Here is a 22775-nt window from a genome sequence, read left to right as displayed (position 1 = left end):
TACATCTTTATATCAATGGGATCAAAGAGTACATTATCTTTTGCTTCCAATTTTCTTTGCTGAACATTCATGAAATAGTCCACTATGTCATTTATATATGTAGTTTGTATTGTTTGTTTGTTTTGCTGAAGTGTAGTCCATTATATGAATATAGAATATATCACAATTTGTTCGTTCTCCTGTTGATTGATATTTTGTTTGTGGTTTGGAGATACTATGATTATAAAGTTTCTGTGGGAAATCTTATGTAAATCTTGTTGTGGATATATGTTTACAGTTCTCTTGGGTAAATGTTTAAGAGTATAATTGGTGGATAGCAGAGTAGGTGTATGTTTAACTTGATAAAAACTGAAAGAAAGACAAATAAACACTGTTTTCCAAAGTACTTGTAACATTTTACAGCCCCACATGCCATGTATGAGTGTTCCAATTGCTCGATTCTATAGGGTGTTTTATATTTCATTATTGTTTTAGTTTGCATTTTCATGATGAAGAATGATATTGTGCCCCTTTGCATGCATTTTTGATGACTTCTGTATATTTTTATGAAGTTTCTTACCATTTTATTGCTTTTTTTCATATTGATTTGTATAAATTAAAATATATTCTGGGTGAAGTTATATTTTGTAAATATTTTCTCCCAGAACTTTTTTACTTATTAATTTTATATGTAGATGAACAGAAGTTTTAAATTGTGATAAAATTAATTTATCATATTTATTAACTATTTTTCTTTGTGTCCTTGGTAGTATTTTCCCACCTCCAGAATGAGATGATTTTCCATGTTTTCTAGCTTTCTTATAGAAGTTTGATACTTTTAGTTTTTACCTTTGGGTCTTGGACTTATCTCAGATTAATTTTTATGAATGGTATGAAGTAGGGAGATGAATTTAGGTTTTAATATAGATATTTAATTGTTTGAGCAACATTTATTGAATAAGCCTTTTCAACATTGAATTTGGTGTCTTTGTCAAAATTGATTTACATTTGGCTACTTTGGATGTGTTTCTATTAACTGCTTTTCTCTTTTTTTTTTTTTTTTTTTAAATATATTTTGATAGGTCATATTCTTCTTTTTCTTTGTATGTCTAGTGATTTGTTACTGTATGTTAAACATTGCTCACACAGTTTATTTACTGGCTCTGGGCATTGTTGTCTTCCTTTTACTAGGCGTACTGGTTACTAATGTGGATTTTTTTTCAATAGATGGAGTTACACATATGTTGATATATATGCGATTTGATATGTATGCTATTTTGTTGTATTGACAACAAGATTCAAAACTTCATATATCAAATTTGCTGAAGGTGTTAACATCATAGATATTTTTACACTTAAAAACGTTGAATTTCGTGCCAAAAAAAGAGCATTTGCAGGAAGTTTTAATTCATTACTTTATTTTGAAAAAATGTGCTGCTGAATACTTCGGGAAGCTTATGGTAAACATGCTTCATCTCAAGATACTTGTGAACGCTGGTTTAAATGCTTTAAAAGAGATGATTTCGATGTGAAAGACAAAGAACATCCAGGTCAACCGAAAAAGTTTGAAGACCAACAATTACAAGCATTATTGGATGAAGATATGTGTCAAACTCAAAAACATCTTGCAGAAAGATTAAGTGTTGCTCAGCAAACAATTTCCAATTGTTTACAAGCAATGGGAAAGATTTTAAAGGAAGGAAATTGGGTGCCACATCAACTGAACGAAAGACAAATGGAAAACCGAAAAGTCATCAGTAAAATGTTGCTTCAACAGCATGAAAGAAAGTCTTTTTTTGTATCGAATTGTGACTGGCGATGAAAAGTGGATTTATTTTGAGAATCCCAAATGCACAAAATCATGGGTTGATCCAGGTCAACCATCAACATCGACTGCAAGGCCAAATTGCTTCAGAAAGAAGACAATGCTCTGCGTTTGGTGGGATCAGGAAGGTGTGGTGTATTATGAGCTTCTAAAACCAGGTGAAACCATTAATACTGATTGCTGTTGACAACAAATAATCAATTTGAACCATGCTTTGATGGTGAAATGACCAGAATGTGCTAGAAGACGCAGCAAAGTAATTTTGCTTCATGATGCACCATCACACACTACAGAAATAGTTAAAGACACATTAAAAGATCTTGCCTGGGAAGTATTTTTTTTTCTCAGTTTTATCTAAGTTTATTTTTTTTTCCTTTTCACAGAAAATTAAATATTTATTTATTTTTTTATTGCCTGGGAAGTATTAACCCACCCGCTGTATTCACCAGACCTTGATCCTTCAGATTACCACTTGTTCTGATCGATGGCACACGCACTTTCTGAGCAGCACTTCAAAACATACAAAGAAGTGGAAAATTGGGTCTCTGAATGGTTTGCCTCAAAACAAGAAAAGTCCTATCGGGATGGTATCCACAAATTATGTGTAGCTAGCAATGGACATTACTTTGAATAAAGCACTTTTGATCTTCCTCTGGAAATTATTGTGTTTTCTTTGATTACAAAATCCACATTATTAACCAGTACCCTAGTAAAGAGTGTTAAATTTGCCCTAGCCAGTTTGGCTCAGTGGATAGAGCATTGGCCTTCGGACTGAAGGGTTCCAGGTTCGATTCCGGTCAAGGGCACATGCCTGGGTTGCGGGCTCGATCCCCAGTAGGGGGCGTGCAGGAGGCAGCCAATCAATGATTCTCTCTCATCATTGATGTTTCTATCTCTTTCCCGCTTCCTTCCCTCTCAATAAAAAATATTAAAAAAAGGGTGTTAAGTTTAATTCTGGCAGACAGTTAAAGTATTAATGGATAATTTGTTTCTGTCAGCCTTCATTTTATTCCAGAGGTGGGCAAACTTTTTGACTCTAGGGCCACAATGGGTTCTTAAACTGGACCGGAGGGCCAGAAAAAAAGCATGAATGGAGTGTTTGTGTGAACTAATATAAATTCAAAGTAAAGGAGCGGAGGGGAGAGCAAGAGAACTGGATAGAACAGCTGGATCTGGCCCGCGGGCCGTAGTTTGCCCAAGGCTGTTTTATTCTCTCCTAGGACAACTCATTTTAGTTTTCAACTCTTAGTGCATGCCCCTACACCAGGCCATTTCATTTCTAATGCATAGTCTTTTGGATTTTAGTTGAATCTCTACTCAATTTGGCCTCATTCTGGCTAGGGTGAAACCCCAATGTCTTTCATTTCTGCGTGAACTTTAGTGTCATCATTCAGCTCTTAGCCCTACAGAAGGTGATCTCTTCTAGTTTTCTCAGTCTTGCCTGCCTATGTAACGCCTAGCCCTCCTCTAGGGACCTGCAGTAAATCTTCACATAGACTCTTCTCCCACCTTCCACCCCCAACATATATATATATCTTCTTATCAGTACTTTTTACCATAAATTCCAGCTTCAGTTCTAATCTTTGCATCCTCACTCAGCAAAATAGCTTCTTTGCTTGTTTTCCACTTTCTTGCTCTGAAGTGGAACATGCTTTCAGGCAGAAAACTACTGTGAGTGCAGGGTCACCATGTGTGTTTCTCTTCTCTCAGAGTCAGGCTTTAAAACAGGTGCTTCATATACATTGTCCAGTTTTATGATGGTTTTCTGTGGGAGAGAAATTCTGAGATTGACTGACTATTTTTATTTTTGAAAGTTTAATAGGTCCATGTAATTCTATTTAAGGATATGTTCAATTTTACCATTTATCCTATTACTTTAGATTTCACTTTTTCTAATTTTGTGTTTACAACCTGGAATGAACTGTTTTAAGCCATTTACACACATTATTTTATTTAATTCTCACTCTGTGAGATAGGTATGAAACTGAATTATAAATCAGTTGTATGATTTACATAAGTTCACACAGCTGTAGAAATATATATTCTGGCTGTAGAGTCTTAATATAGTCTGTATATTGTTTTCTGCAGAACAAATAATTTTTGTTGCTTATTTAATAGCTAATTAAATAAAATGTTAATTGATCTGTGACTTCTTTATCTGAAATATTTCATAATGATTCTTACTGTTTATTTTATAGATCTTGCAAGTACCCTAAAGTGGTTTGATGCATGCTATTCTCTCCGTGAATTGAATATCACTGGAAACCCACTTCTTCAAGAAATAAACTGGAGGTAAAAAACAAAACAAAACTGTTGTACCCTATGTACATACTTTATTATAGTTGTAGAAAACGGAAGTTGATGAAAATTGTTTTGAGTATACAATTTGCTTGGGAAAAGTTAATAAAAATAATTTAAAAGTTATTCAAGACAAAATAGTTTTGTAAGAATAGTTGGAAAATATTTTTCACCTATAATAATTTTTGGCATTTTATGAACTAACTAGAGGCCTGGTGCACGAAATTTGTGCATGGGGGGAGGGAGGGGGTGGTCCCTCAGCCCAGCCTGCAACCACTCCAATCTGGGACCCCTTGAGGGATGTCCGACCGCCCGTTTAGGCAGAATCAGGCCTAAATGGTCAGTTGGACATCCCTCTCACAATCCAGGACTGCTAGCTGACAACTGCTCACCTGCCTCTGCCTGATTGCACCTAATCGCTTCTGCCTGCCAGCCCAATCACCCCCTAACCACTCCACTGCCAGCCTGATCGATGCCTAACTGCTCCCCTGCAGGCTTGGCCCCCACAACTACCCTCCCCTGCAGACCTGGTCCCCCCACAATTGCCCTCCCCTGCAGGCCTGGTCCCCCCCAACTGCCCTCCCCTGCAGGCCTGGTCCCCGCACAACTGCCCTCCCCTGCAGGCCTGGTCCCCCCCCCCCCCGCCAACTGCCCTCCCCTGCTAACCTGGTCTCCCCAAACTGCCCTCCCCTGCAGGCCTGGTCCTACCACAACTGCCCTCCCCTGCTAGCCTGGTCTCCCCCAACTGCCCTCCTCTGCCGGCCCGGTCACCCTTAACTGCCCTCCCTGCTTGCCTGATTGCCCACAACTGCCCTCCCCTGCAGGCCTGGTCCCCCCCAACTGCCCTCCCCTGCAGGCCCGGTCCCCCCCCAACTGCCCTCCCCTGCAGGCCCGGTCCCCTCCAACTGCCCTCCCCTGTAGGCCTGGTCTCCACACAGCTGCCCTCCCCTGCAGTCCTGGTCCCCCCCAACTGCCCTCCCCTGCAGGCCTGGTCCCCCCAAACTGCCCTCCCCTGCTAGCCTGGTCTCCCCCAACTGCCCTCCTCTGCCGGCCCGGTCACCCCTAACTGCCCTCCCTGCTTGCCTGATTGCCCACAACTGCCCTCCCCTGCAGGCCCGGTCCCCTCCAACTGCCCTCCCCTGTAGGCCTGGTCTCCACACAGCTGCCCTCCCCTGCAGTCCTGGTCCCCCCCAACTGCCCTCCCCTGCAGGCCTGGTCCCCCCAAACTGCCCTCCCCTGCTAGCCTGGTCTCCCCCAACTGCCCTCCTCTGCCGGCCCGGTCACCCCTAACTGCCCTCCCTGCTTGCCTGATTGCCCACAACTGCCCTCCCCTGCAGGCCTGGTCCCCCCCCCCCCCAACTGCCCTCCCCTGCTAGCCTGGTCTCCCCTAACTGCCCTCCTCTGCTGGCCCGGTCACCCCTAACTGCCCTCCCTGATGGCCTGATCGCCCACAACTGCCCTCCTCTGCAGACCTGGTCCCCGTCCCAACTGCCCTCCCCTGCAGGCCTGGGTCCCCCCCAACTGCCCTCCCCTGCAGGCCTGGTCCCACCACAACTGCCCTCCCCTGCAGGCCTGGGTCCCCCCCAACTGTCCTCCCCTGCTGGCCTGGTCTCCCCCAACTGCCTTCCTCTGCCGGCCTGGTAACCCCCAACTGCCCTCCCCTGCAGGCCTGGGTCCCCCCCAACTGCCCTCCCTTGCTGGCCTGGTCTCCCCCAACTGCCCTCCTCTGCCGGCCTGGTAACCCCCAACTGCCCACAACTGCCCTCCCCTGCTGGCCATCTTGTGGCGGCCATCTTTGACCACATGGGGCGGCCATCTTGTGTCTTAGAGTGACGGTCAATTGCATATTACTCTTTTATTAGATAGGATGCAGCTTTGAACTGATAATTCTGATCCCTATTGCTGATTATGTGACAGTGTTAGTATGATGTTTACTTGTTGTTTTTTTCATTTATGAAAAGACATTTATTTGTTGGGAATTACTTTTTATGAGTCACCTAAATCTCTTAAAATTGTTTCCCTTCTGTCAATAATTTGATTTTGTTTAATTTCTCAAAACAGAAAGTTTGTATCTATTATATGTATTATAAGCATGTGTGATTTTATGCCTTTCTTTGAAACATTGCAGTACATTGGTATAAATGAAGGAAAGTATTCTGTATTTTAAAATTTAATTTTCCTCTTCTAAGTTATTCTAATTGAAACTCTCATATTATGCTAGCACTGTTTTCCCTAAATTGACTACCATCTTTTATATAATCAACTTTTAAAAAGATAATTTACATATAGTAAACTTCATCAATTCTGTTTATGAATATGAATATTGTATAAAATCCACCACAAGCAAGACACTGAACATTTTTATCACCCCCAAAAATTACCTCATTCGCTGTTGCTGTCAGTTCCCTCTCCTGGGACTTAAAAAATGTCTCTTCACTATCTTTATGGCTTGCATGTTTTTGACCTAAAGTTAGCTGACATTCTTATCTTCATTCCTCTGTCTCTGGATACTTTTCTAAAAAATCCTCACCTAAGAATATGTTTAGACAGGAAGGAGGGGGAGAGAGAGAGAGAGAGAGAGAGAGAGAGAGAGAGAGAGAGAGAGAGAGAGAGAGAGAGAGAGAGAGAGAGAGAGAGAGAGAGAGAGAGAGAGAGAGAGAGAGAGAGAGAGAGAGAGAGAGAGAGAGAGAGAATGATTGGTTACCTACCATATGTGCCCAACTTGTAACCTAGGTATGTGACCTGACCAGGAATTTAACCTGCAACCTTTTGGTGTACAAGACAATACTCCAACCAAATGAGCCACCTGGCCAGGTCTGTCTCTGGATACTTTTTTAAAAAATGTGTTTTTATTGATTTTTGAGATACAGGAAGGGAGAGGGAGAGAGAAAAAAACATTGAGTCTGCAACATGTGTCCTGAGTGGGAATCGAGCCAGTGACCTCTCAGTGAATGGGATGTCACTCAACCAACTGAACCACACTGGCCAGGGCTGTCTCTGGACATTTTTAAGATGTTCCCTTTATCAGTTCTTTCCAGCAGTTTGATAATGATGTGTTTGGTATGATTATATATGGATTTACTTTGTTTAGAATTAATTAAACCTCTTGGAACTGATGGATTGATAGTTTCCATAAAATATGAGATTTTTGCCCTGGTTGGTTTGGCTCAGTGGATAGAACACCGGCCTGTGGACTGAAGGTTCCTGGGTTCGATTCTGACTGGGGACATGTGCCTGGGTTATGAGCTAGGCCCCGGTGGGGGGCATGCAGGAGGCAGACGATCAGTGATTCTCTCACATCATTGATTTTTCTATCTCTCTTCCCTCTTCTTTCCTCTTTGAAATCAATAAAAATATATATTTTTTAAAAATCTGAGAATTTTTGGCCATTATTTTTTCAAATATTTTTCTGCCTCCTTCCTATCTTGTCCTACTAGGACTCCAATTTCACCAATATTATACCAGTTGATATATCACAGAAGTCACTATTGCTCTGTTCTTACATTTATAATACTTTTTTTCTGCCTGTATTTCACTCTTAATGGTTATTGCTGTCTTCAAGTTTTCTGATATTTTTTTTCTTATGTATCTACTCTGTAATTCATTTCATCCAGACTATTTTTCAATTCAAATTTTAGATATTGTTATTCATCTTTAGAAGTTTCATTTATGCCTTAATACCATTTGCATTTTTTCTCTAAATCATGCTCATGTTTTCCTGAATCATCTTGAACGGAATATTTATAATGCTGTTTTCACATTCTTGTCTGCTAGTTCCATCAACTTTTTCATTTTGAGTTTGGGTGTCAATGGTTTCTTTTTTCTGATTGGGTCATATTTTCCTGCTTCTTGCATAACTGGTCAATTTTGGTTGTATTAAAGACATTTTAAATTTGATATTGTTGATATATTTTTAAAAATTAAATGGCATCTATTTTGTTTCTGACATGCAACAGATAAATTACTTGGAATTAGTGAGATGTGTTCAAAGCTTGTTTTTAAGTTCTGTGGGAAATCTTTAGACTAGTGCTAATGTAGTCCCACTGCTATGGTGCCGAGTTTCTGAGTATTCTCCCTAATACCTCTTATTTGCATTCTTTCAACTTTAGCTGATCAGAATTATTTTCAGCCCTGTGCCCTATGTGGATTCCTATCATGTTTCTGCCTTTTGCTTTCCACTGGTTCTTTACCTTGTTCTCACCCTCACATCATTACTCATTTACCCAGGTCCAGGTGAATTGCATCCTGGAATACTGAGACTTGCATATGTCCACTTTGGAATTTCTGGTGATGATTCTGGCCTAAACTTGTGTTTCTTTTAATGTTCAGAGCATGCATTTGTTAAAAGATTCAACATGATTTATTACACATTTGACATTTGTGTCATGCCTGGTCATGGGTACATCAAGGCAGAACAAAGCTAAAAATAGACTGGGTATGCAACCCAGTACAGCAAGGTGAGTTGGTAATATGCAAGCATAGGGAAAAGCGTAGAAACATCTGTTTCAGGACCCTCAGTTTGGATCAAGTCAGCAAGTGTTATCAGTTTGATCATGTAGTGAAGATACAACAGTTTTGAACAAAATATAGAAAAGAAGGAATTTAAGATTTAAAAAGGGGTTGTTATGGCATCTGACTTTAGGGCAGAAGCAGTTTACTGTCTTCTCTGACTTGGTTTCCCTGTGATGCATGACCACAGTCAAGGAGGTCCTGGTTCTGATAATTCAGAAGAAATGGAGAGTGTCTTTCAGAGGAACCAGTGATCTGGTTATGTTTAAAATTTCTATATCTGGTTTAATTTACCTGCAGAACAAGACAAGAGAGTTTAGGGAGCAGTCTCTGCTGCCTCCCTTGTCTGAGGCCTCTGCTAACCTCTCTAACACTCTCTTTCCAGATGTGCAAGGTTGGGCATATGTAAGTTCACAGTTGGAATAAAAGAAGATAAAACAATAATTAATAGCTATACAAGTATAAACTCTGTTTTGTGTACTCAAAACTGTAAACCTACTTTTGCCCACCCCTGAATTGGTTTCCTATATTTGTTAATTGGTCTCTAGTTAAGAAAATTGCATTTTTACACCAAGTCAAACACCTGTGTAATTTGCTACTTGTGATAACTTGTGTATCACAGTAGAGATATTGCCTTTGCCAGAAAGTCTTTTTTTTTTCTCCAAAGCTCAGTTTTCGTATAAATTTTTAATGTTACACTGTTGTTGTTTTTTTAGGAAAACTCTTATGTATTCCCATGTTTTAGAACAGAACTTGTCAATTTCTACTTTAGGAACATGCTTCCAAATACAGTTTAAGTTGTATAGCATAGAGGAAAGAGTATAATCCAGGGCAATGATTCTCAAAGGCATATCCCCAGACCACCAACTTTATCATCATCTGGAAATCTATCAGTAATGCAAAATCTTGGATACTATCCAGACTCACTTAATCAGAAACTAGGGGATGATGACTTATCTGTGCTTTACTAAGCCCTTAGTATGATTCCATACACACTAAAGTTTGGAGATCACTGTGTTTTAAACAAGTACATTCTAATCCTGCCCCATACTGTGTGATTCTGGGCAAATAACTTTCCCAAGTCTCAAAATCCTCATTAATAACGTGATGATAAAAACAGTGCCTGTCTTCTAGGGTAGTTGTGAGAACTGAATGGGATAATATACATATTTTTTCAAGAACAATTCCTGGAAGCACACAAAATCTACCATTGTCTATTTCTAGGGAAACCAGACTATATATAGGTCCTCAGTCTCCAAGTATTTAGGGGGTGCCTACCATATGTAAATAGTGTCATAACATGTTGGACATTATAAAGGAAATTCAATGTAATCCAAGAATTCAAGTAATTTTTGTGATCTTGTGAGGGATAGCAAAGAATGATAACCGTGAAAACTAATGCAAACACTCAAATAGCATTTACTTTGTGCCAGCACTGTTCTCATTTAATCCCTACAATATGCATAATTAAATTATTAACTGGTATCCCCATTTTATATTTAAGGTAAATTAGTCACAAAAAAGGCTAAATAACATTGAAGGTCATACAACTAGCAAGTGGAGGAGCCCAGGTTCAAACCATGCAGTGAGGTTCCAGAGTCTGTGCTCTTAACTCTTAGATTTTAATACCTAACACTGATAATTATTGAAGGTATAGATATGGTTTAGAAATTTGGGAATACCACCTTAATTTAGTGCAACTAAAAAACACTGCCTTCCCTGAAGAGAAAAACTTTGAGTTAAACTGCTCAAGTTTGGTAAGATTTCAAATAAAATTTAAAAGAGCCACACAAACACATAAAACACCCTGATGAAGGAAATAACTGAGAAAAGGAGGTCAGGTGGCTGTGTTAAAAGTCTGTGCTTCTCTTGCTTGGGAATTTAAAGCACTAACCCCAAGTCTTGGGTCCTTATTTCTAGGATCTAGATCTTAGAGTGAAATCTTCCATACAAAAAGAAGAGTATAATTATGTCCAAAAGACTCTGCTTGGCAGGAAATATTTATAATGAAAATACCTGGTGGACTGTTTTTAAATAGCTATCTTTATTTTTCAAAGTAACTATGTAGACCAAGTCTATGATGAAAAAAAAAATAAGTAGTTGTGCCCATGATTCAGAGCCACGTCTTTAGGGGCAATGGTTTTTCTATTAGGTGTTGGACAGATAAGACATGGATTCTCCTGCTGATCCAGTATCAGTTTCCATTCAAGAAGCTGTCATACTGCCAGTTGCAACTAGAAACAAAACTATCTATAATAATAAAAATATAATATGCTAATTAGACCAGACAGCAGAATTACCTTCTGGACAACATTCCGGATGACTTTCCGGACAAAGCTGGGCTGCGAAGGCCGAGGAAAGCTGCCACAACTGCGAGGGCTGAGCCCCTTGCACAAACTTTGTGCATTGGGCCTCTAGTCCTATCTAATAAAAGCATAATGTGCAAATTGAATGTACCTCCACTACACCCACAAGCCACGCCCACCAGCCAATCAGGTGTAAGTATGCAAATTAACCCAACCAAGATGGCTGTGGCCACGGAGGGAACAGGAGGCTTGGGTTTCCCTGGCAATGGAGGAAGCCAAGCTTACTGCATACCCTGGCCGGCCCTGGACTCCACACAAGGCTACAAAGTTTCAATTATAGAAGATAAATAAATCCCAACAAAAATGGCTGTGGCCACAGAGCGAGCAGGAGGCTTGGGTTTCCCCGGCAATGGAGGAAGCCAAGCTTACTGCATACCCTGGCCGGCCCTGGACTCCACTCAAGGCTACAAAGTTTTAATCATAGAAGATAAATAAATCCCAACAAAAATGGCTGCGGCCACGGAGGAACTGGAAGCTTGGGTTTCCCCAGTGATGGAGGAAGCCAAGCTTCCTGGCCGGCCCAGGCCTCTGCTCAAAGCTACAAAGTTTCAATTATAGAAGATAAATAAGTCCCAGATATCAGGGCCTCCGCTTGGGTTGCCGGGGGGGCGTGGCTGGCCTGCAAACCACCACAGGCCCCTCACCCAGGCTGCCCCACACCCCAAGGGAACCCCCACCCTGATCCAGGACACCCTACAGGGCAAACCAGCTGGACCCCACCTGTGAACCAGGCCTCTATCCCATCTAATAAAAGAGTAATATGCAAATTGACCGTGACTCCAACACACAAGATGGCTTCCCCCATGTGGTCAAAGATGGCTGCCCCCATGTGGACACAAGATGGCCAGCAGGGGAGGGCAGTTGTGGGCAATCAGGCCAACAGAGGAGGGCAGTTGGGAGGGACCAGGCCTGCAAGGAAGGGCAGTTAGGGGTGACCAGGCTGGCAGAGGAGGGAAGTTGGGGGCAACCGCGCCTGCAGGGAAGGGCAGTTGGGGGGGAACTAGGCCTGCAGGGGAGAGCAGTTTGGGGGGACCAGGCCTTCAGGGGAGGGCAGTTAGAGGTGTCCAGGCCTGCAGGAGAGGGCAGTTAGTGGTGACCAGGCCTGCAGGGGATGGCAGTTAGGGGCAATCAGGCTGGCAGGGGAGCAGTTAGGCATCAATCAGGCTGGCAGGGGAGTGGTTAGGGGTGATTAGGCTGGCAGGCAGAAGTGGTTAGGGGCAATCAGGAAGGCAGGCAGGCAAGCAGTTGGGAGCCAGCAGTCCTGGATTGTAGGAGGGATCCCAGATTGGAGAGGGTGCAGGCTGAGCTGAGGGATACCATCCCCCCGTGCACAAATTTCATGCACCGGGCCTCTAGTCCTATATAATAAAAGGGCAATATGCAAATTGACCCAGTGGTGGAACGACTGGTTGCTATGATGTGTACTGACCACCAGGGGGAAGATGCTCAATGGAGGAGCTACCCCCTGGTGGTCAGCCTAAGCCTTTAGTTGGACATTCCCCAAGGGCTCCTGGGCTGCCAGAGGGATCTCTGACTACCAGCTTAGGCCCGATCCCCGAGGGGGATCGGGCCTAAGCCGGCAGGTGAACATCCCCCAAGGGGTCCGGGACTGCGAGAGTGCACAGGCTGGTCTGAGGGACACTCCCAAGTGCTCGAATTTTCATGCATCGGGCATTTAGTGTCCTGAATAATCTTCAAATTTATTTTTGTTTATATGAAGCATAGACACTTATTTTTTAATCGAATATGCTTGTGGTAAATATATTTATACCAATCTATTAAAATTTAGGTATTTTATTGGATTTATTGGGGGGTGTCATTGGTTAATAAAATTGTATAGGTTTCAGGTGTACAGTTCTATAATATATCATCTGTGTATTTTATTGTGTGTTCACCATCCAAAGTCAAGTCTCCTTCCATCACCATTTATCTTCCCCTTACCCTCTTCCACCTCCGACCACCCTCTCCCTTCTTCTCTGGTAAACATTATGCTGTTGTCTGTGTCTATGAGGTGTGGGTTTTTTTTAATCCCTTCACTTTTGTCACCCAGCCCTGCAACACTCCCCCCAAAAGATATATAGATAGATATTCACATGTTACACTTACTTAACTATATATACTTTACAGTCTTGAAGAAAATATTTTTTTAATTTCTTTATTAAGGTATCATATATTTGTGCTCATCCCCCCATTCCCATCCCAAACCCCTCCCCACGCATGCTCCCACCCCCCTGTTGTCTGTGACCACTTGTTAGGCTTATATGCATGCATACAAGTCCTTTGGTTGATTTCTCCCCCTTACCCCCACCCTCCCCTACCTTCCCTGAGGTTTGACAGTCTGATCGATGCTTCCCTGTCTCTGGGTCTGTTTTTGTTCATCAGTTTATGTTGTTCATTATTTCCCCTAGATGAGTGAGATCATGTGATACTAGAAATACACTTATAAGAACCGAAAATGGGACAAGCAATAATGGTTATGCTGAGAGGCAAATGAATCAGTCTGTAGTGAGTTTCTTTCTGGGCCAACAGTTCTTTTGAGTCCCAGTTTCAATGTCAAACAGTTCCTTATGTGTACATGTCAGCAATGATATTTCAGTTCTGGATGGTGGACAAATGGTGGTAATGCAGGTCCGACCCTCACTGGTTTGGTCCTGGGCAACCTGCAGCGATGCACAGCTGCTGACTGCTAGTATGGCAAGGCGTCGTCAGCGTCTTCCATCTCTGGACTGTTTCTCTTCTGTCTTCATGGCTGGAGCAATTCCTCTCTGTTACAGGAATCCACATGGTCTTGGAGTTGTTTTCTGAAAATATACAAACATATTCTCGACCAAAAGTTAATAAAGGAATGTTTTCTATAAATTTGACTTGGGATCCTTTTTCATTTTTTGCCCAAACGATTTTCCTTTGGCTTGTTTTGACACCATATGTGTTTTTCATGGGTGTCTTGCTGCTAGCATTACAAATGAAAGTTAATTTTCTAAAGTAAAATTTTTCTAGATGTAATTTACTTACAGGATATTTTTCCTTACATGATATTCTTCTACTGTCCCCCCATTTTTGATTTAAATATTAGGAGGCTTTTGGAAATTTTATAATGTAGTCTTGATAGCTTTTAAATTTTAATTTTTTGCACTAAAATTTGACTGCTTTAGGTTCATTACATGCTATGCAATTTTACCATGAGATGAACTACCAATAAAAATTTTAGTTAACACTTTAGGAACAGCTTTTTGTCCAGTACCATTAATTTTTCTAGAATACTTGCTTATTTCAATTAGCCAATTTAAATTAGTCTGAGAACTTGACTACTATTTTACTGTCAAATTTAATACTCTTTTAATTAGAAATAATACTGAAAGAAAATAGGTAGTTATATTATAAATATATACACAATTTAGCTATTATAATTTTTATATTTAAATGAACTTTTCTGGACTAGAGTAATACCAACTTGAAAATAGTACATATTAAATTTCACTTATATTAGTTGGCATAATTTTTCATAATTTTAAAAAGACTCATTTATCTAAAGGGTTTAATATCTCATAATCTATAAATATGGATTTGCTAATGAAAGTACCAACTCAAACTTTAACCAGTATGTTCCAATGAACTTTACATAACCCCTTGATACCAACAAAGGGATTAGTTGTAGATTTTCCCAATTGACTTTTTACTTTCATGTCTAGCCAGTGATGGCACGAACAAAACTAATGTGCTAAAAAAGAAAAAATCTATATCTATATCTATATCTATATCTATATCTATATCTATATCTATATCTATATCTATCTATATCTTTTTAGAACTTAAACCACAGACTCAGTTTGGAATCTCCTTTGGGAATGTGTTTCACTTATTAATGATTAATAGAGCTTCTTAAGTGACAGAATATTCACCAGGAAGTTTTCACTAAATGAAATATTGATTCAGCCTTTGACTAAGAAGAACCCAGCTGGAAAAAACTAATGTTGAGATACACTGTATTCTTATCCATGAATAAACTCGTTACAGCACTTTCTAATACATTTTTCATAGACTCTTATAAGACTGCATTTGAATTTAATTAAGGCCAATCCATGCACTACTGTTACAGATCTGAGAAATGTTCATTTAAAATAACTAAAGAAAAATATTTTAAAATAAAAGACTAACTCTAGTTATTATATAAATCACACATTTCAAGATGTTGTCACACTTGTGAAGTTCCCAAGCAAATGCATTTTTTACATCCAAAAGAAGTTCAAAATATTCTGACTAATATAAATCATTTGGTAACTTTTTAATATAAAGATGATAAATGTAACATTAAAATATTCCAAAAGTAAAAATTCAAGTCCTGTTGAACCACCAACTCTAGAATTATTCCTTATAGCTAAAATGGTGTATTTACTTAATAATATCTATGTCAATAATCATGTCCAAAATATAGTATTTGATGATAAAAGTATCATTTTGTCCCTTGATGATGTGATGTCTGTTAACATCAGAATAGAGTCTACATAGCACCAACTGCACACCTAGACACAAACCTAATGTCCACTATTACTTTTGAATTTATTTATAATTATTTTGTTTGTAACATAAACACTTGTTTAATGAAAATAAAATATGTTGGGGGTAAAATTTTTGATCTGTCCATTAATCTGATAAAGCAAATTCTTTTTTTTTTTTCTCTAGGATTGTATTAGATTATTTGGTTGAAATGGCTCTTTATTTTATCTTCACATTTTTTAATAGGAAACTGGTTTCATCTATATATTTGATATGTATTCTCTAATTTCAGTCTCATAGGAATATTTTTCTAAGAAACTTTCATACCACTTATATAAAACCAATGGCAGCCCTGGCCGGGTGGATCAGTTGGCTGGAACATCATCCTGTACACCAGAAAGCTGAGGGTCTGATTCCTGGTCAGGGCACAGGCTTAGGTTGTGGGTTCGATTCTCAGTTGAGGTGCATATGGGAGGCAACAATCTCTCTCTTTCTTTCTCTTCCTCTCTCTCTAAATAAAATCAAACATATCCTCTGGTGAGGATTTAAAAAAATTAATGACAATGTTAATCGGTGAACAGATCATCTATAATAATCCTATCTAATAAAAGAGTAATATGCAAATTAACCGTCACTCAGTCACAAAGATGGTGGCACCCATAGCCACAAGATGGCAGTGCCCAGTCCTCTCAGCCCCACCGGAGTCCCCCAGTCCCGGGGGGGTGGGGGGGGCGGCTGCTGAGAGCAGGCAGCATGAGTGGCCTGGCAGAATGCTTGCTTCATCTCTGTGGTGATGAGGCAAGTGTTCAGTGCCCAGCCGCAGATGGGCCTCTGGGCTGCGGAGCTGGGCAGCGGGCATGGAGCGGCCAGGCCCTGCAGAGAGCTACTGGTGCACGGATTCATGCACAGGGCTACTAGTAATCTATAATAATAAAAGCATAATATGCGAATTAGACCAGAAGTCCTTCTGGACGACCATCTGGACGAAGCCGCCCTGCCAAGGCAGAGGCAGCTGCCGCGGTGGCGGGGGCCAAGCCCCTTGCAGGAATTTATTGCATTGGGCCTCTAGTCTATATATATATATGTATATATGTGTGTATATATATATATATATATATATATATATATATATATATATAAAAGCCTAAGCAACCGAACAACCAAATGACCGGTTGACCAGTCGCTGTGATGAGCACTGACAACCAGGGGGCAGATGCTCAATGCAGGAGCTGCCCCTTGGTGGTCTGTGCACTTCTACAGTGGGAGTGCCATTCAGCTGACTGACCTGTCCCGGTGGCCCACCAGCCCTGTGGCAGCCACTCACTCCCTCAGTAGTCTTGCAGGTCCAATCTCTGGAGAATGGTCCAGGCACCGATGGATTGGTGCTGCCGGCATGATCCCAACAGCGCTGCTGGCCTTCTGGAAGTTGGCCTCAGGCACTGCAGCCACTTCCCCTCCCTAGACACTGCACAAGGAAGAAATTATATAAAAGTGGCCGCTAGGTGGCTCCCGACAACTGGCACAAATGTCAATGGGATGGATCCGGATCCCAGGCCGGCAAGGGCATCCCACCACCCACCTGGAGGGCCAATTGTGTCCCAACCCCCCCACACACCCCTCGGGATGGGTGCCAGGCGCAGGGCTCACAGCTGGCGAGCACCACTGTGGCGGTGCGAGCCTCTCCCAATTGGGACTGACTGGGCGCGAGCCTGCAGTAGGTGCAGCAGGGCCAGGATGAGTGAGAGTGGCAGGCAGGAGCAGCAGGTGGCATTGTACTGCCAGTTTCAGCCCAATCCCTCCAGGCCATGCCAAGTTACCCAACCCATGCACAAATTTGTGCACCGGGCCTCCAGTTGTAATATAACTGCTTAGGCCCACAATATCTCTTATATTTTTTTGGCCAATTCTTCTAACATCATTTGATATATAGGTTTTGTTATCATTTTCCATGAAAGCTTTATTTTTCTTGAAAATTAGAGACAATTTTTAAATTATTAAAATTCCAGAGTTAACTTTAAACCTGAGCATCTCTGATTTTATCATAATGTGTTGTAGTCTATTTTCTCCCCAATACAATGGTTGTTACTCTGTAAGGTGAACAAGAAAGGCTATATTTTATAGTTAGAGATTCCTCTGGACCCACCAGTACATGTCTGATGTAACTGAAGACTCTGCATTTTAAAAAGTGTCCCAGGCACCACTGATGCAGCAATTCAAGGGCAATCTTTTCAGAAACAATAGCTGAAGGGTTGAAGGCACACAGAGAGATCTAGCCTTGAATTCCCATCCCAATGGCTTTAGAGTGATTAAGATAAAGAATAGATATGTTAGACTTTGTGGGTCTCATGTTAGCAGCGTGAGTATTGCCTTTCTTTTGTTGACACTTGCTCGTTTAGCCAAAATGAGACCTGAAAGGTGACTGCTTAGGAGGGTCTCATAGGTGTTACTGCATCTGCACGACCACTGAGGGTCCAGGATCCTGTTGAAAAGGTTTGAGTGTTTAACCAGAAAATGATTATACCCTAGGAAAAAAAGGCAGCTTTAACTAACTACTAAGTAATTCTACTTATAATAAAAAATTCTGCTTTATTAATTTTCCTTATAAGATACACCTATTTCAAAGACTGGAGCCTGTTCCTCTGCTCCTCTGGTCCACTCTAGCAGAAATTTGCTTGAAACAAAGAATTAGAACTGTTCATTATTCTCAAGGACTATTTCTGTCAAGTTATTGAAGCCTTATGTTTGCTCTCCTATAATTTAGGAAATTTAAACTAAAGAAGTAGGAATAGTAAGAGAATTAGAGCATCTTTTTTAAGTTGGATGAACAATACAGGCTGAATTTTCAATACCCTTTATTATCACACCTCAAAAATATCATGTCATACCTGGCATTTTATAATTAATTATGACTAAATAAGTTATTTTGACATTACAGTCATGTCTTGATGAAAACTTGACTGGGGACTTTGGTGAATATTTAAAATACAATGTAGCTCCATTACTAATGTAATAAACAATTTGATAGCATGTAATATGAATAGTTAATCTTGCCACTATTTTGATTATTATGAGCTTCACTTTCAGAGAGTAATTTTTCCTTGCTCTAAGGAGAACCTCAGTCAAAGATTTCATGTTATATTTAATACTAGAGGCCTGGTGCATGAAATTCGTGCATGGGGGGGTGTCCCTCAGCCCAGCCTGTACCCTCTCCAATTTGGGATCCCTCTTACAATCCGGGACTGCTGGCTCCTAACCGCTCACCTGCCTGCCTGCCTGATTGCCCCTAACCGCTCCCCTGCCGCCTGATTGATGCCTAACTTCTCCCCTGCCGGCCTGATCTCCAACAACTGCCCTCACCTGCCATCCTGATAGCCCCGAACTGCCCTCCCCTGCCAGCCTGATTAACCCACTACCCTCCCCTGCCAGCCTGATTGCCCCCAACTGCCCAACCCTGCCAGCCCGATGGCCTCCAACTGCCTTCCCCTGCCAGCCTGATTACCCCTGCCCTCCCCTGGTGGCCCAATGGCCCCCAACTGCCCTCCCCTGCCAGCCCAATGGCCCCCAACTGCCCTCCCCTGACAGGAATCTTGTGGTGGACATCTTGTGGCAGCCATCTTGTGGTGGCTATCTTGTGACAATGTGAGGGTGGCCATCTTGTGATGGCCATCTTGTGGAAGCCATCTTCTGGAGGCCATCTTGTGATGACATGAGGGCATCGGGCACGAGGACACGAGGACCACCTAGGCTTTTATTAGTATAGATTGTACATCTGTGATCAGCACCTCTAATTACCTCATCACCTGTGATGAATAGCTATTATCTTAATATTAGAGTCCTGGTGCACAAAATTCATGCACAGGAGGGGGCTCCCCTCAGCCCAGCCTCCACCCTCTCCAATCTGAGACCCCTTGGGGGATGTCCAACTGCCTGTCCCCAGGATCGGGCTTAAACAAGCAGTTGGACATCCCTCTCATAATCCTGAACCACTGGCTCCTAATTGCTCACCTGCCTGCTGCCTGGTTGCCCCCAACTGCCACCCCTGCCAGCCTGGTCACCCCACGTAGCCTGCTGTTCAGTTGTTTGGTCATCCCTCACTAACCCCCCTGCCGGCCTGGTTGCCCCACTCAGCCTGCCTGGTGGTAGGCAGCCATCTTGTGAGTATGTGAGGGTCAATTTGCATATTACCTCTTTATTAAATAGGATAACATTCTGCTTTTGAACCAAACCTTCAAATGAATCCAGCCAGAAACACATTATATGCTATTTATTTCACTTTTTTTTGTGTGGTAAACATGGTAGTTTTTTGGCAAACACTGGTAACTTCCAGCCTACTAAAAAAGATCACAGTATTTGGACCCACATTTTCTTAATTAGTTCAAACCTTTTTTGCAAAGCATTAAACTTTTTATCTGCTTCTTAAAATTGTAAAATATCTGATAATTACTCTAAAGAACCAAATCTAATTATTTTCTCTTTATCCTAATTTAAATATTACTAAGAAGAAAAAGGCATTTGTTTTTCCTAGGGGGATGGAGAGAGGTAGGGGAGCTAATCATCTATATCCCCAGAAAATAAATAATAAAAAGTGTAGTATTCTTCCTTTTGACTTTTATAAAGGGAGATGTAATTATAACTCTTCTGTGATTACTTTTACGTAATAGCAAGACTATCAAGATTATAACTGTTTACGGTATGCATGGTGACATTTGTTGGCCCTAGGCATTTTTGCCTTAATGGACCACTTACTTAATTAAGTGATATCTTCAGATGCGGATAGGGCCTAAACCAGCAGTTGGACATCCCTCTCACAATCTGGGACCACTGGCTCCTAACTGCTCACCTGCCTGCCTGCCTGATCACACCTAACTGCCTCCCCTGCCAGCCTGGTCTCCCCTTAGGGCCTCCCCGCTGGCCTAGTCGCCCCTTACTGCACCCCCTGCCGGCGTGACCAATCTCAACTGACCCCCCGCCAACCTGGTCGCCCCTCACTGCCCCCCCTGCTGATCTGGTTGCCCCCAACTGCCCCCCCTGTGGGCCTGGTAGCCCCATGCAGCCTGTTGCTTGGTTGTCTGGTCGCCCCTCACTAACCACCCTGCTGGCCTGGTCGCCCCATGCAGCCTGCTGCTTGGTCATCTGGTCGCCCTTCACTAACCCCCCAGCCGGCCTGGTTGCCCCACGCAGCCTGTTCGGGCGTCTGTTTGGTTGTTCCAGATGCGATGGTCTCTTAGCCTTTTATGTATATAGATAGTTGTAAAATATAATTTCAGTATATAATTTTAATGAAGTTCGGTTTATTAATTATTTCTCTCATGAATTGTGTTTGATGTTGTATCCTAAAAGTCATTATCATGCCAAAGGTCATCTAGATTTTTTCCTATTTTATTTTCTAGGTATTTTACATTTTATATTAGGTTTGTTATCCATTTGTTAATCTTTGTAAAGAGGTTTTTTAAAAATTACTTATTGTTTAAAGTATTACATATGTCTCCCCTTCAAGATGGTTTGGGCTCTGTGCCCAAGCCCTGCAGCCTGGGGAGTGCCCACAGCCATGGCAGGGGTTCTCTGTCCCGGAGATCCTGGTCTGCCAGCCCCTGAGACTTTGTGAGATCTAACTGTCTCTCACACACACATGCACACACCACACATGTCCACCCCTCACACGTCCACACACGCCCCTTTCACTCACACCCTCTCCGTCACCGCGGTCCTGCCAGCTGCCATTTTGCTGAGCTTGTGAAGAGTTTTAAGGCCTGTGTCTATACTTTTTTTTTTTTTTTTTTTTTGCATGTGGTTGTCCAGTTGTTCCAGGACCATTTATCTTTTCTCCATTGTATGCATTTGCTTCTTTGTCAAAGATTAGTTGATTATATCTGCCCAGGTCTAATTCTGGGCTCTCTCTTTTGTTCTACTGATCTATTTGTTTATTCTTTTCCCAATGCTGCTATGCTCTCTTGATTATTGTATTTTGATAGTAAATATTGAAGTCAGGTAGTGTTAATCCATGAAGTTTGTTCTTTTTCTTCAATATTAAGTTAGCTTTTTTGGGTCTTTTTGCTTCTTCATGTAAACTTTAGATACGATTTATTGATGTCCTCAAAATATATTGTTGGCATTTTTATTGGGATTGAGTTGAATCTGAAGACCAAATTGGGGAGAACTGACTTAGTGACAATATTATATTGACGATATTATATATCGCGACCCACAGGTTGAGAACCACTGCTGTAGAGCCTAAGACCATTGGAAAACACAGATATTTACATTACGATTCCTTAACAGTAGCAAAATTACAGTCATGAAGTAGCAACGAAAATAATGTTATGGTTGGGGGGTCATCACAACATGAGGAACTGTATTAAAGGGTCGCGGCATTAGAAAGGTTGAGAACCACTATGAACATAATTTCATGGAACCTTTTGTATTTAGAAGGAAACAGTTAAATGTAAAGAACTCTAAAACTTATTTTGGACCAGAACTTTTTAAAACAATTTAATAATATTATTTTCTTTAGAAAACAGTGACAGTTTCCATGATATACTCTGTGCTTTTATTGTTTAAGTAATAGATATATGGTTGTTTTAGAAATAAGTGCTCCTTTTCAATATTTTTTTATGTTTTCAATAGGCATTCTTTGCTTAAAATATTACCTGCTCTAAGAATCCTCAATGGTGAAACTCTAGACCCTTATTCAAAAAGCCACATTGAAGAACACTATCAATCAGAATTAGGATGTTTCCTGTTACTTTGTCAGTCCCAGATTACAGAATTCAACTTACTAATTGAAAACTATATTACTGGAAAAGGGTAAGACTGTTATCTTTACCTTGGCATAATTAAAATACATAATGCATTTTATACATATGATTAAAAATATTCTGATCAATATAATCATACCTTTTTTGGATTAGAACACTGTGTTTTAGGGATAGTCTCCCTTCAAAAAATCTGACATCATCTTTACATTGTTTGAAATATATCAATATCTATTTTGAATGCTATTTAAAAGTTAAAATATTAGGTAAAATAAAATAAAGCATGAGGATAGTTTCAACATAAGATGTAAACATTTATTCAGTCTTTCAATTAATTATAAAGTTACTCAACAATTATTGTAGACAAAACACACAATCAGATTAACATAAGAGAAAATTAGATAAATAAATAGTTGCAATGGAGTAAGGCAAGTTTTATAATATAGATAATATTTGTATATACAAAGGGTATCACACATCTATATAATAAAAGCTTGAGTGACCGTTATGGTGGAACAACCAGAATAACCAGTGGCTATGATGCTCACTGAC

The 22775-nt window shown here is 41.0% G+C and overlaps 1 protein-coding gene across 4 annotated transcripts in view; it reads left to right on the top strand.

The window, feature by feature from the left end:
- LRRIQ1 (leucine rich repeats and IQ motif containing 1) overlaps window positions 1–22775 on the top strand; it is a gene marked incomplete at both ends in the record, with an annotated part of 281974 nt that overhangs the window by 85860 nt on the left and 173339 nt on the right. For 3 of the 4 annotated variants that reach the window (XM_080659623.1, XM_080659621.1, XM_080659622.1), the window contains 2 exons: window positions 4003–4096; window positions 22096–22275. In XM_080659623.1, coding sequence (XP_080515749.1) covers window positions 4003–4096; window positions 22096–22275 — 274 coding nt within the window. The remainder of the gene's footprint in view (window positions 1–4002; window positions 4097–22095; window positions 22276–22775) is intronic. The other variant, XM_080659624.1, reaches the window with a different exon arrangement.

The sequence above is a fragment of the Plecotus auritus genome, assembly GCF_963455305.1.
Source record: "Plecotus auritus genome assembly, chromosome: 3".
NCBI lineage: Eukaryota > Metazoa > Chordata > Mammalia > Chiroptera > Vespertilionidae > Plecotus > Plecotus auritus.
Note: the sequence above shows the minus strand (reverse complement) of the source record. Positions and strands in the feature narration are given on the sequence as shown.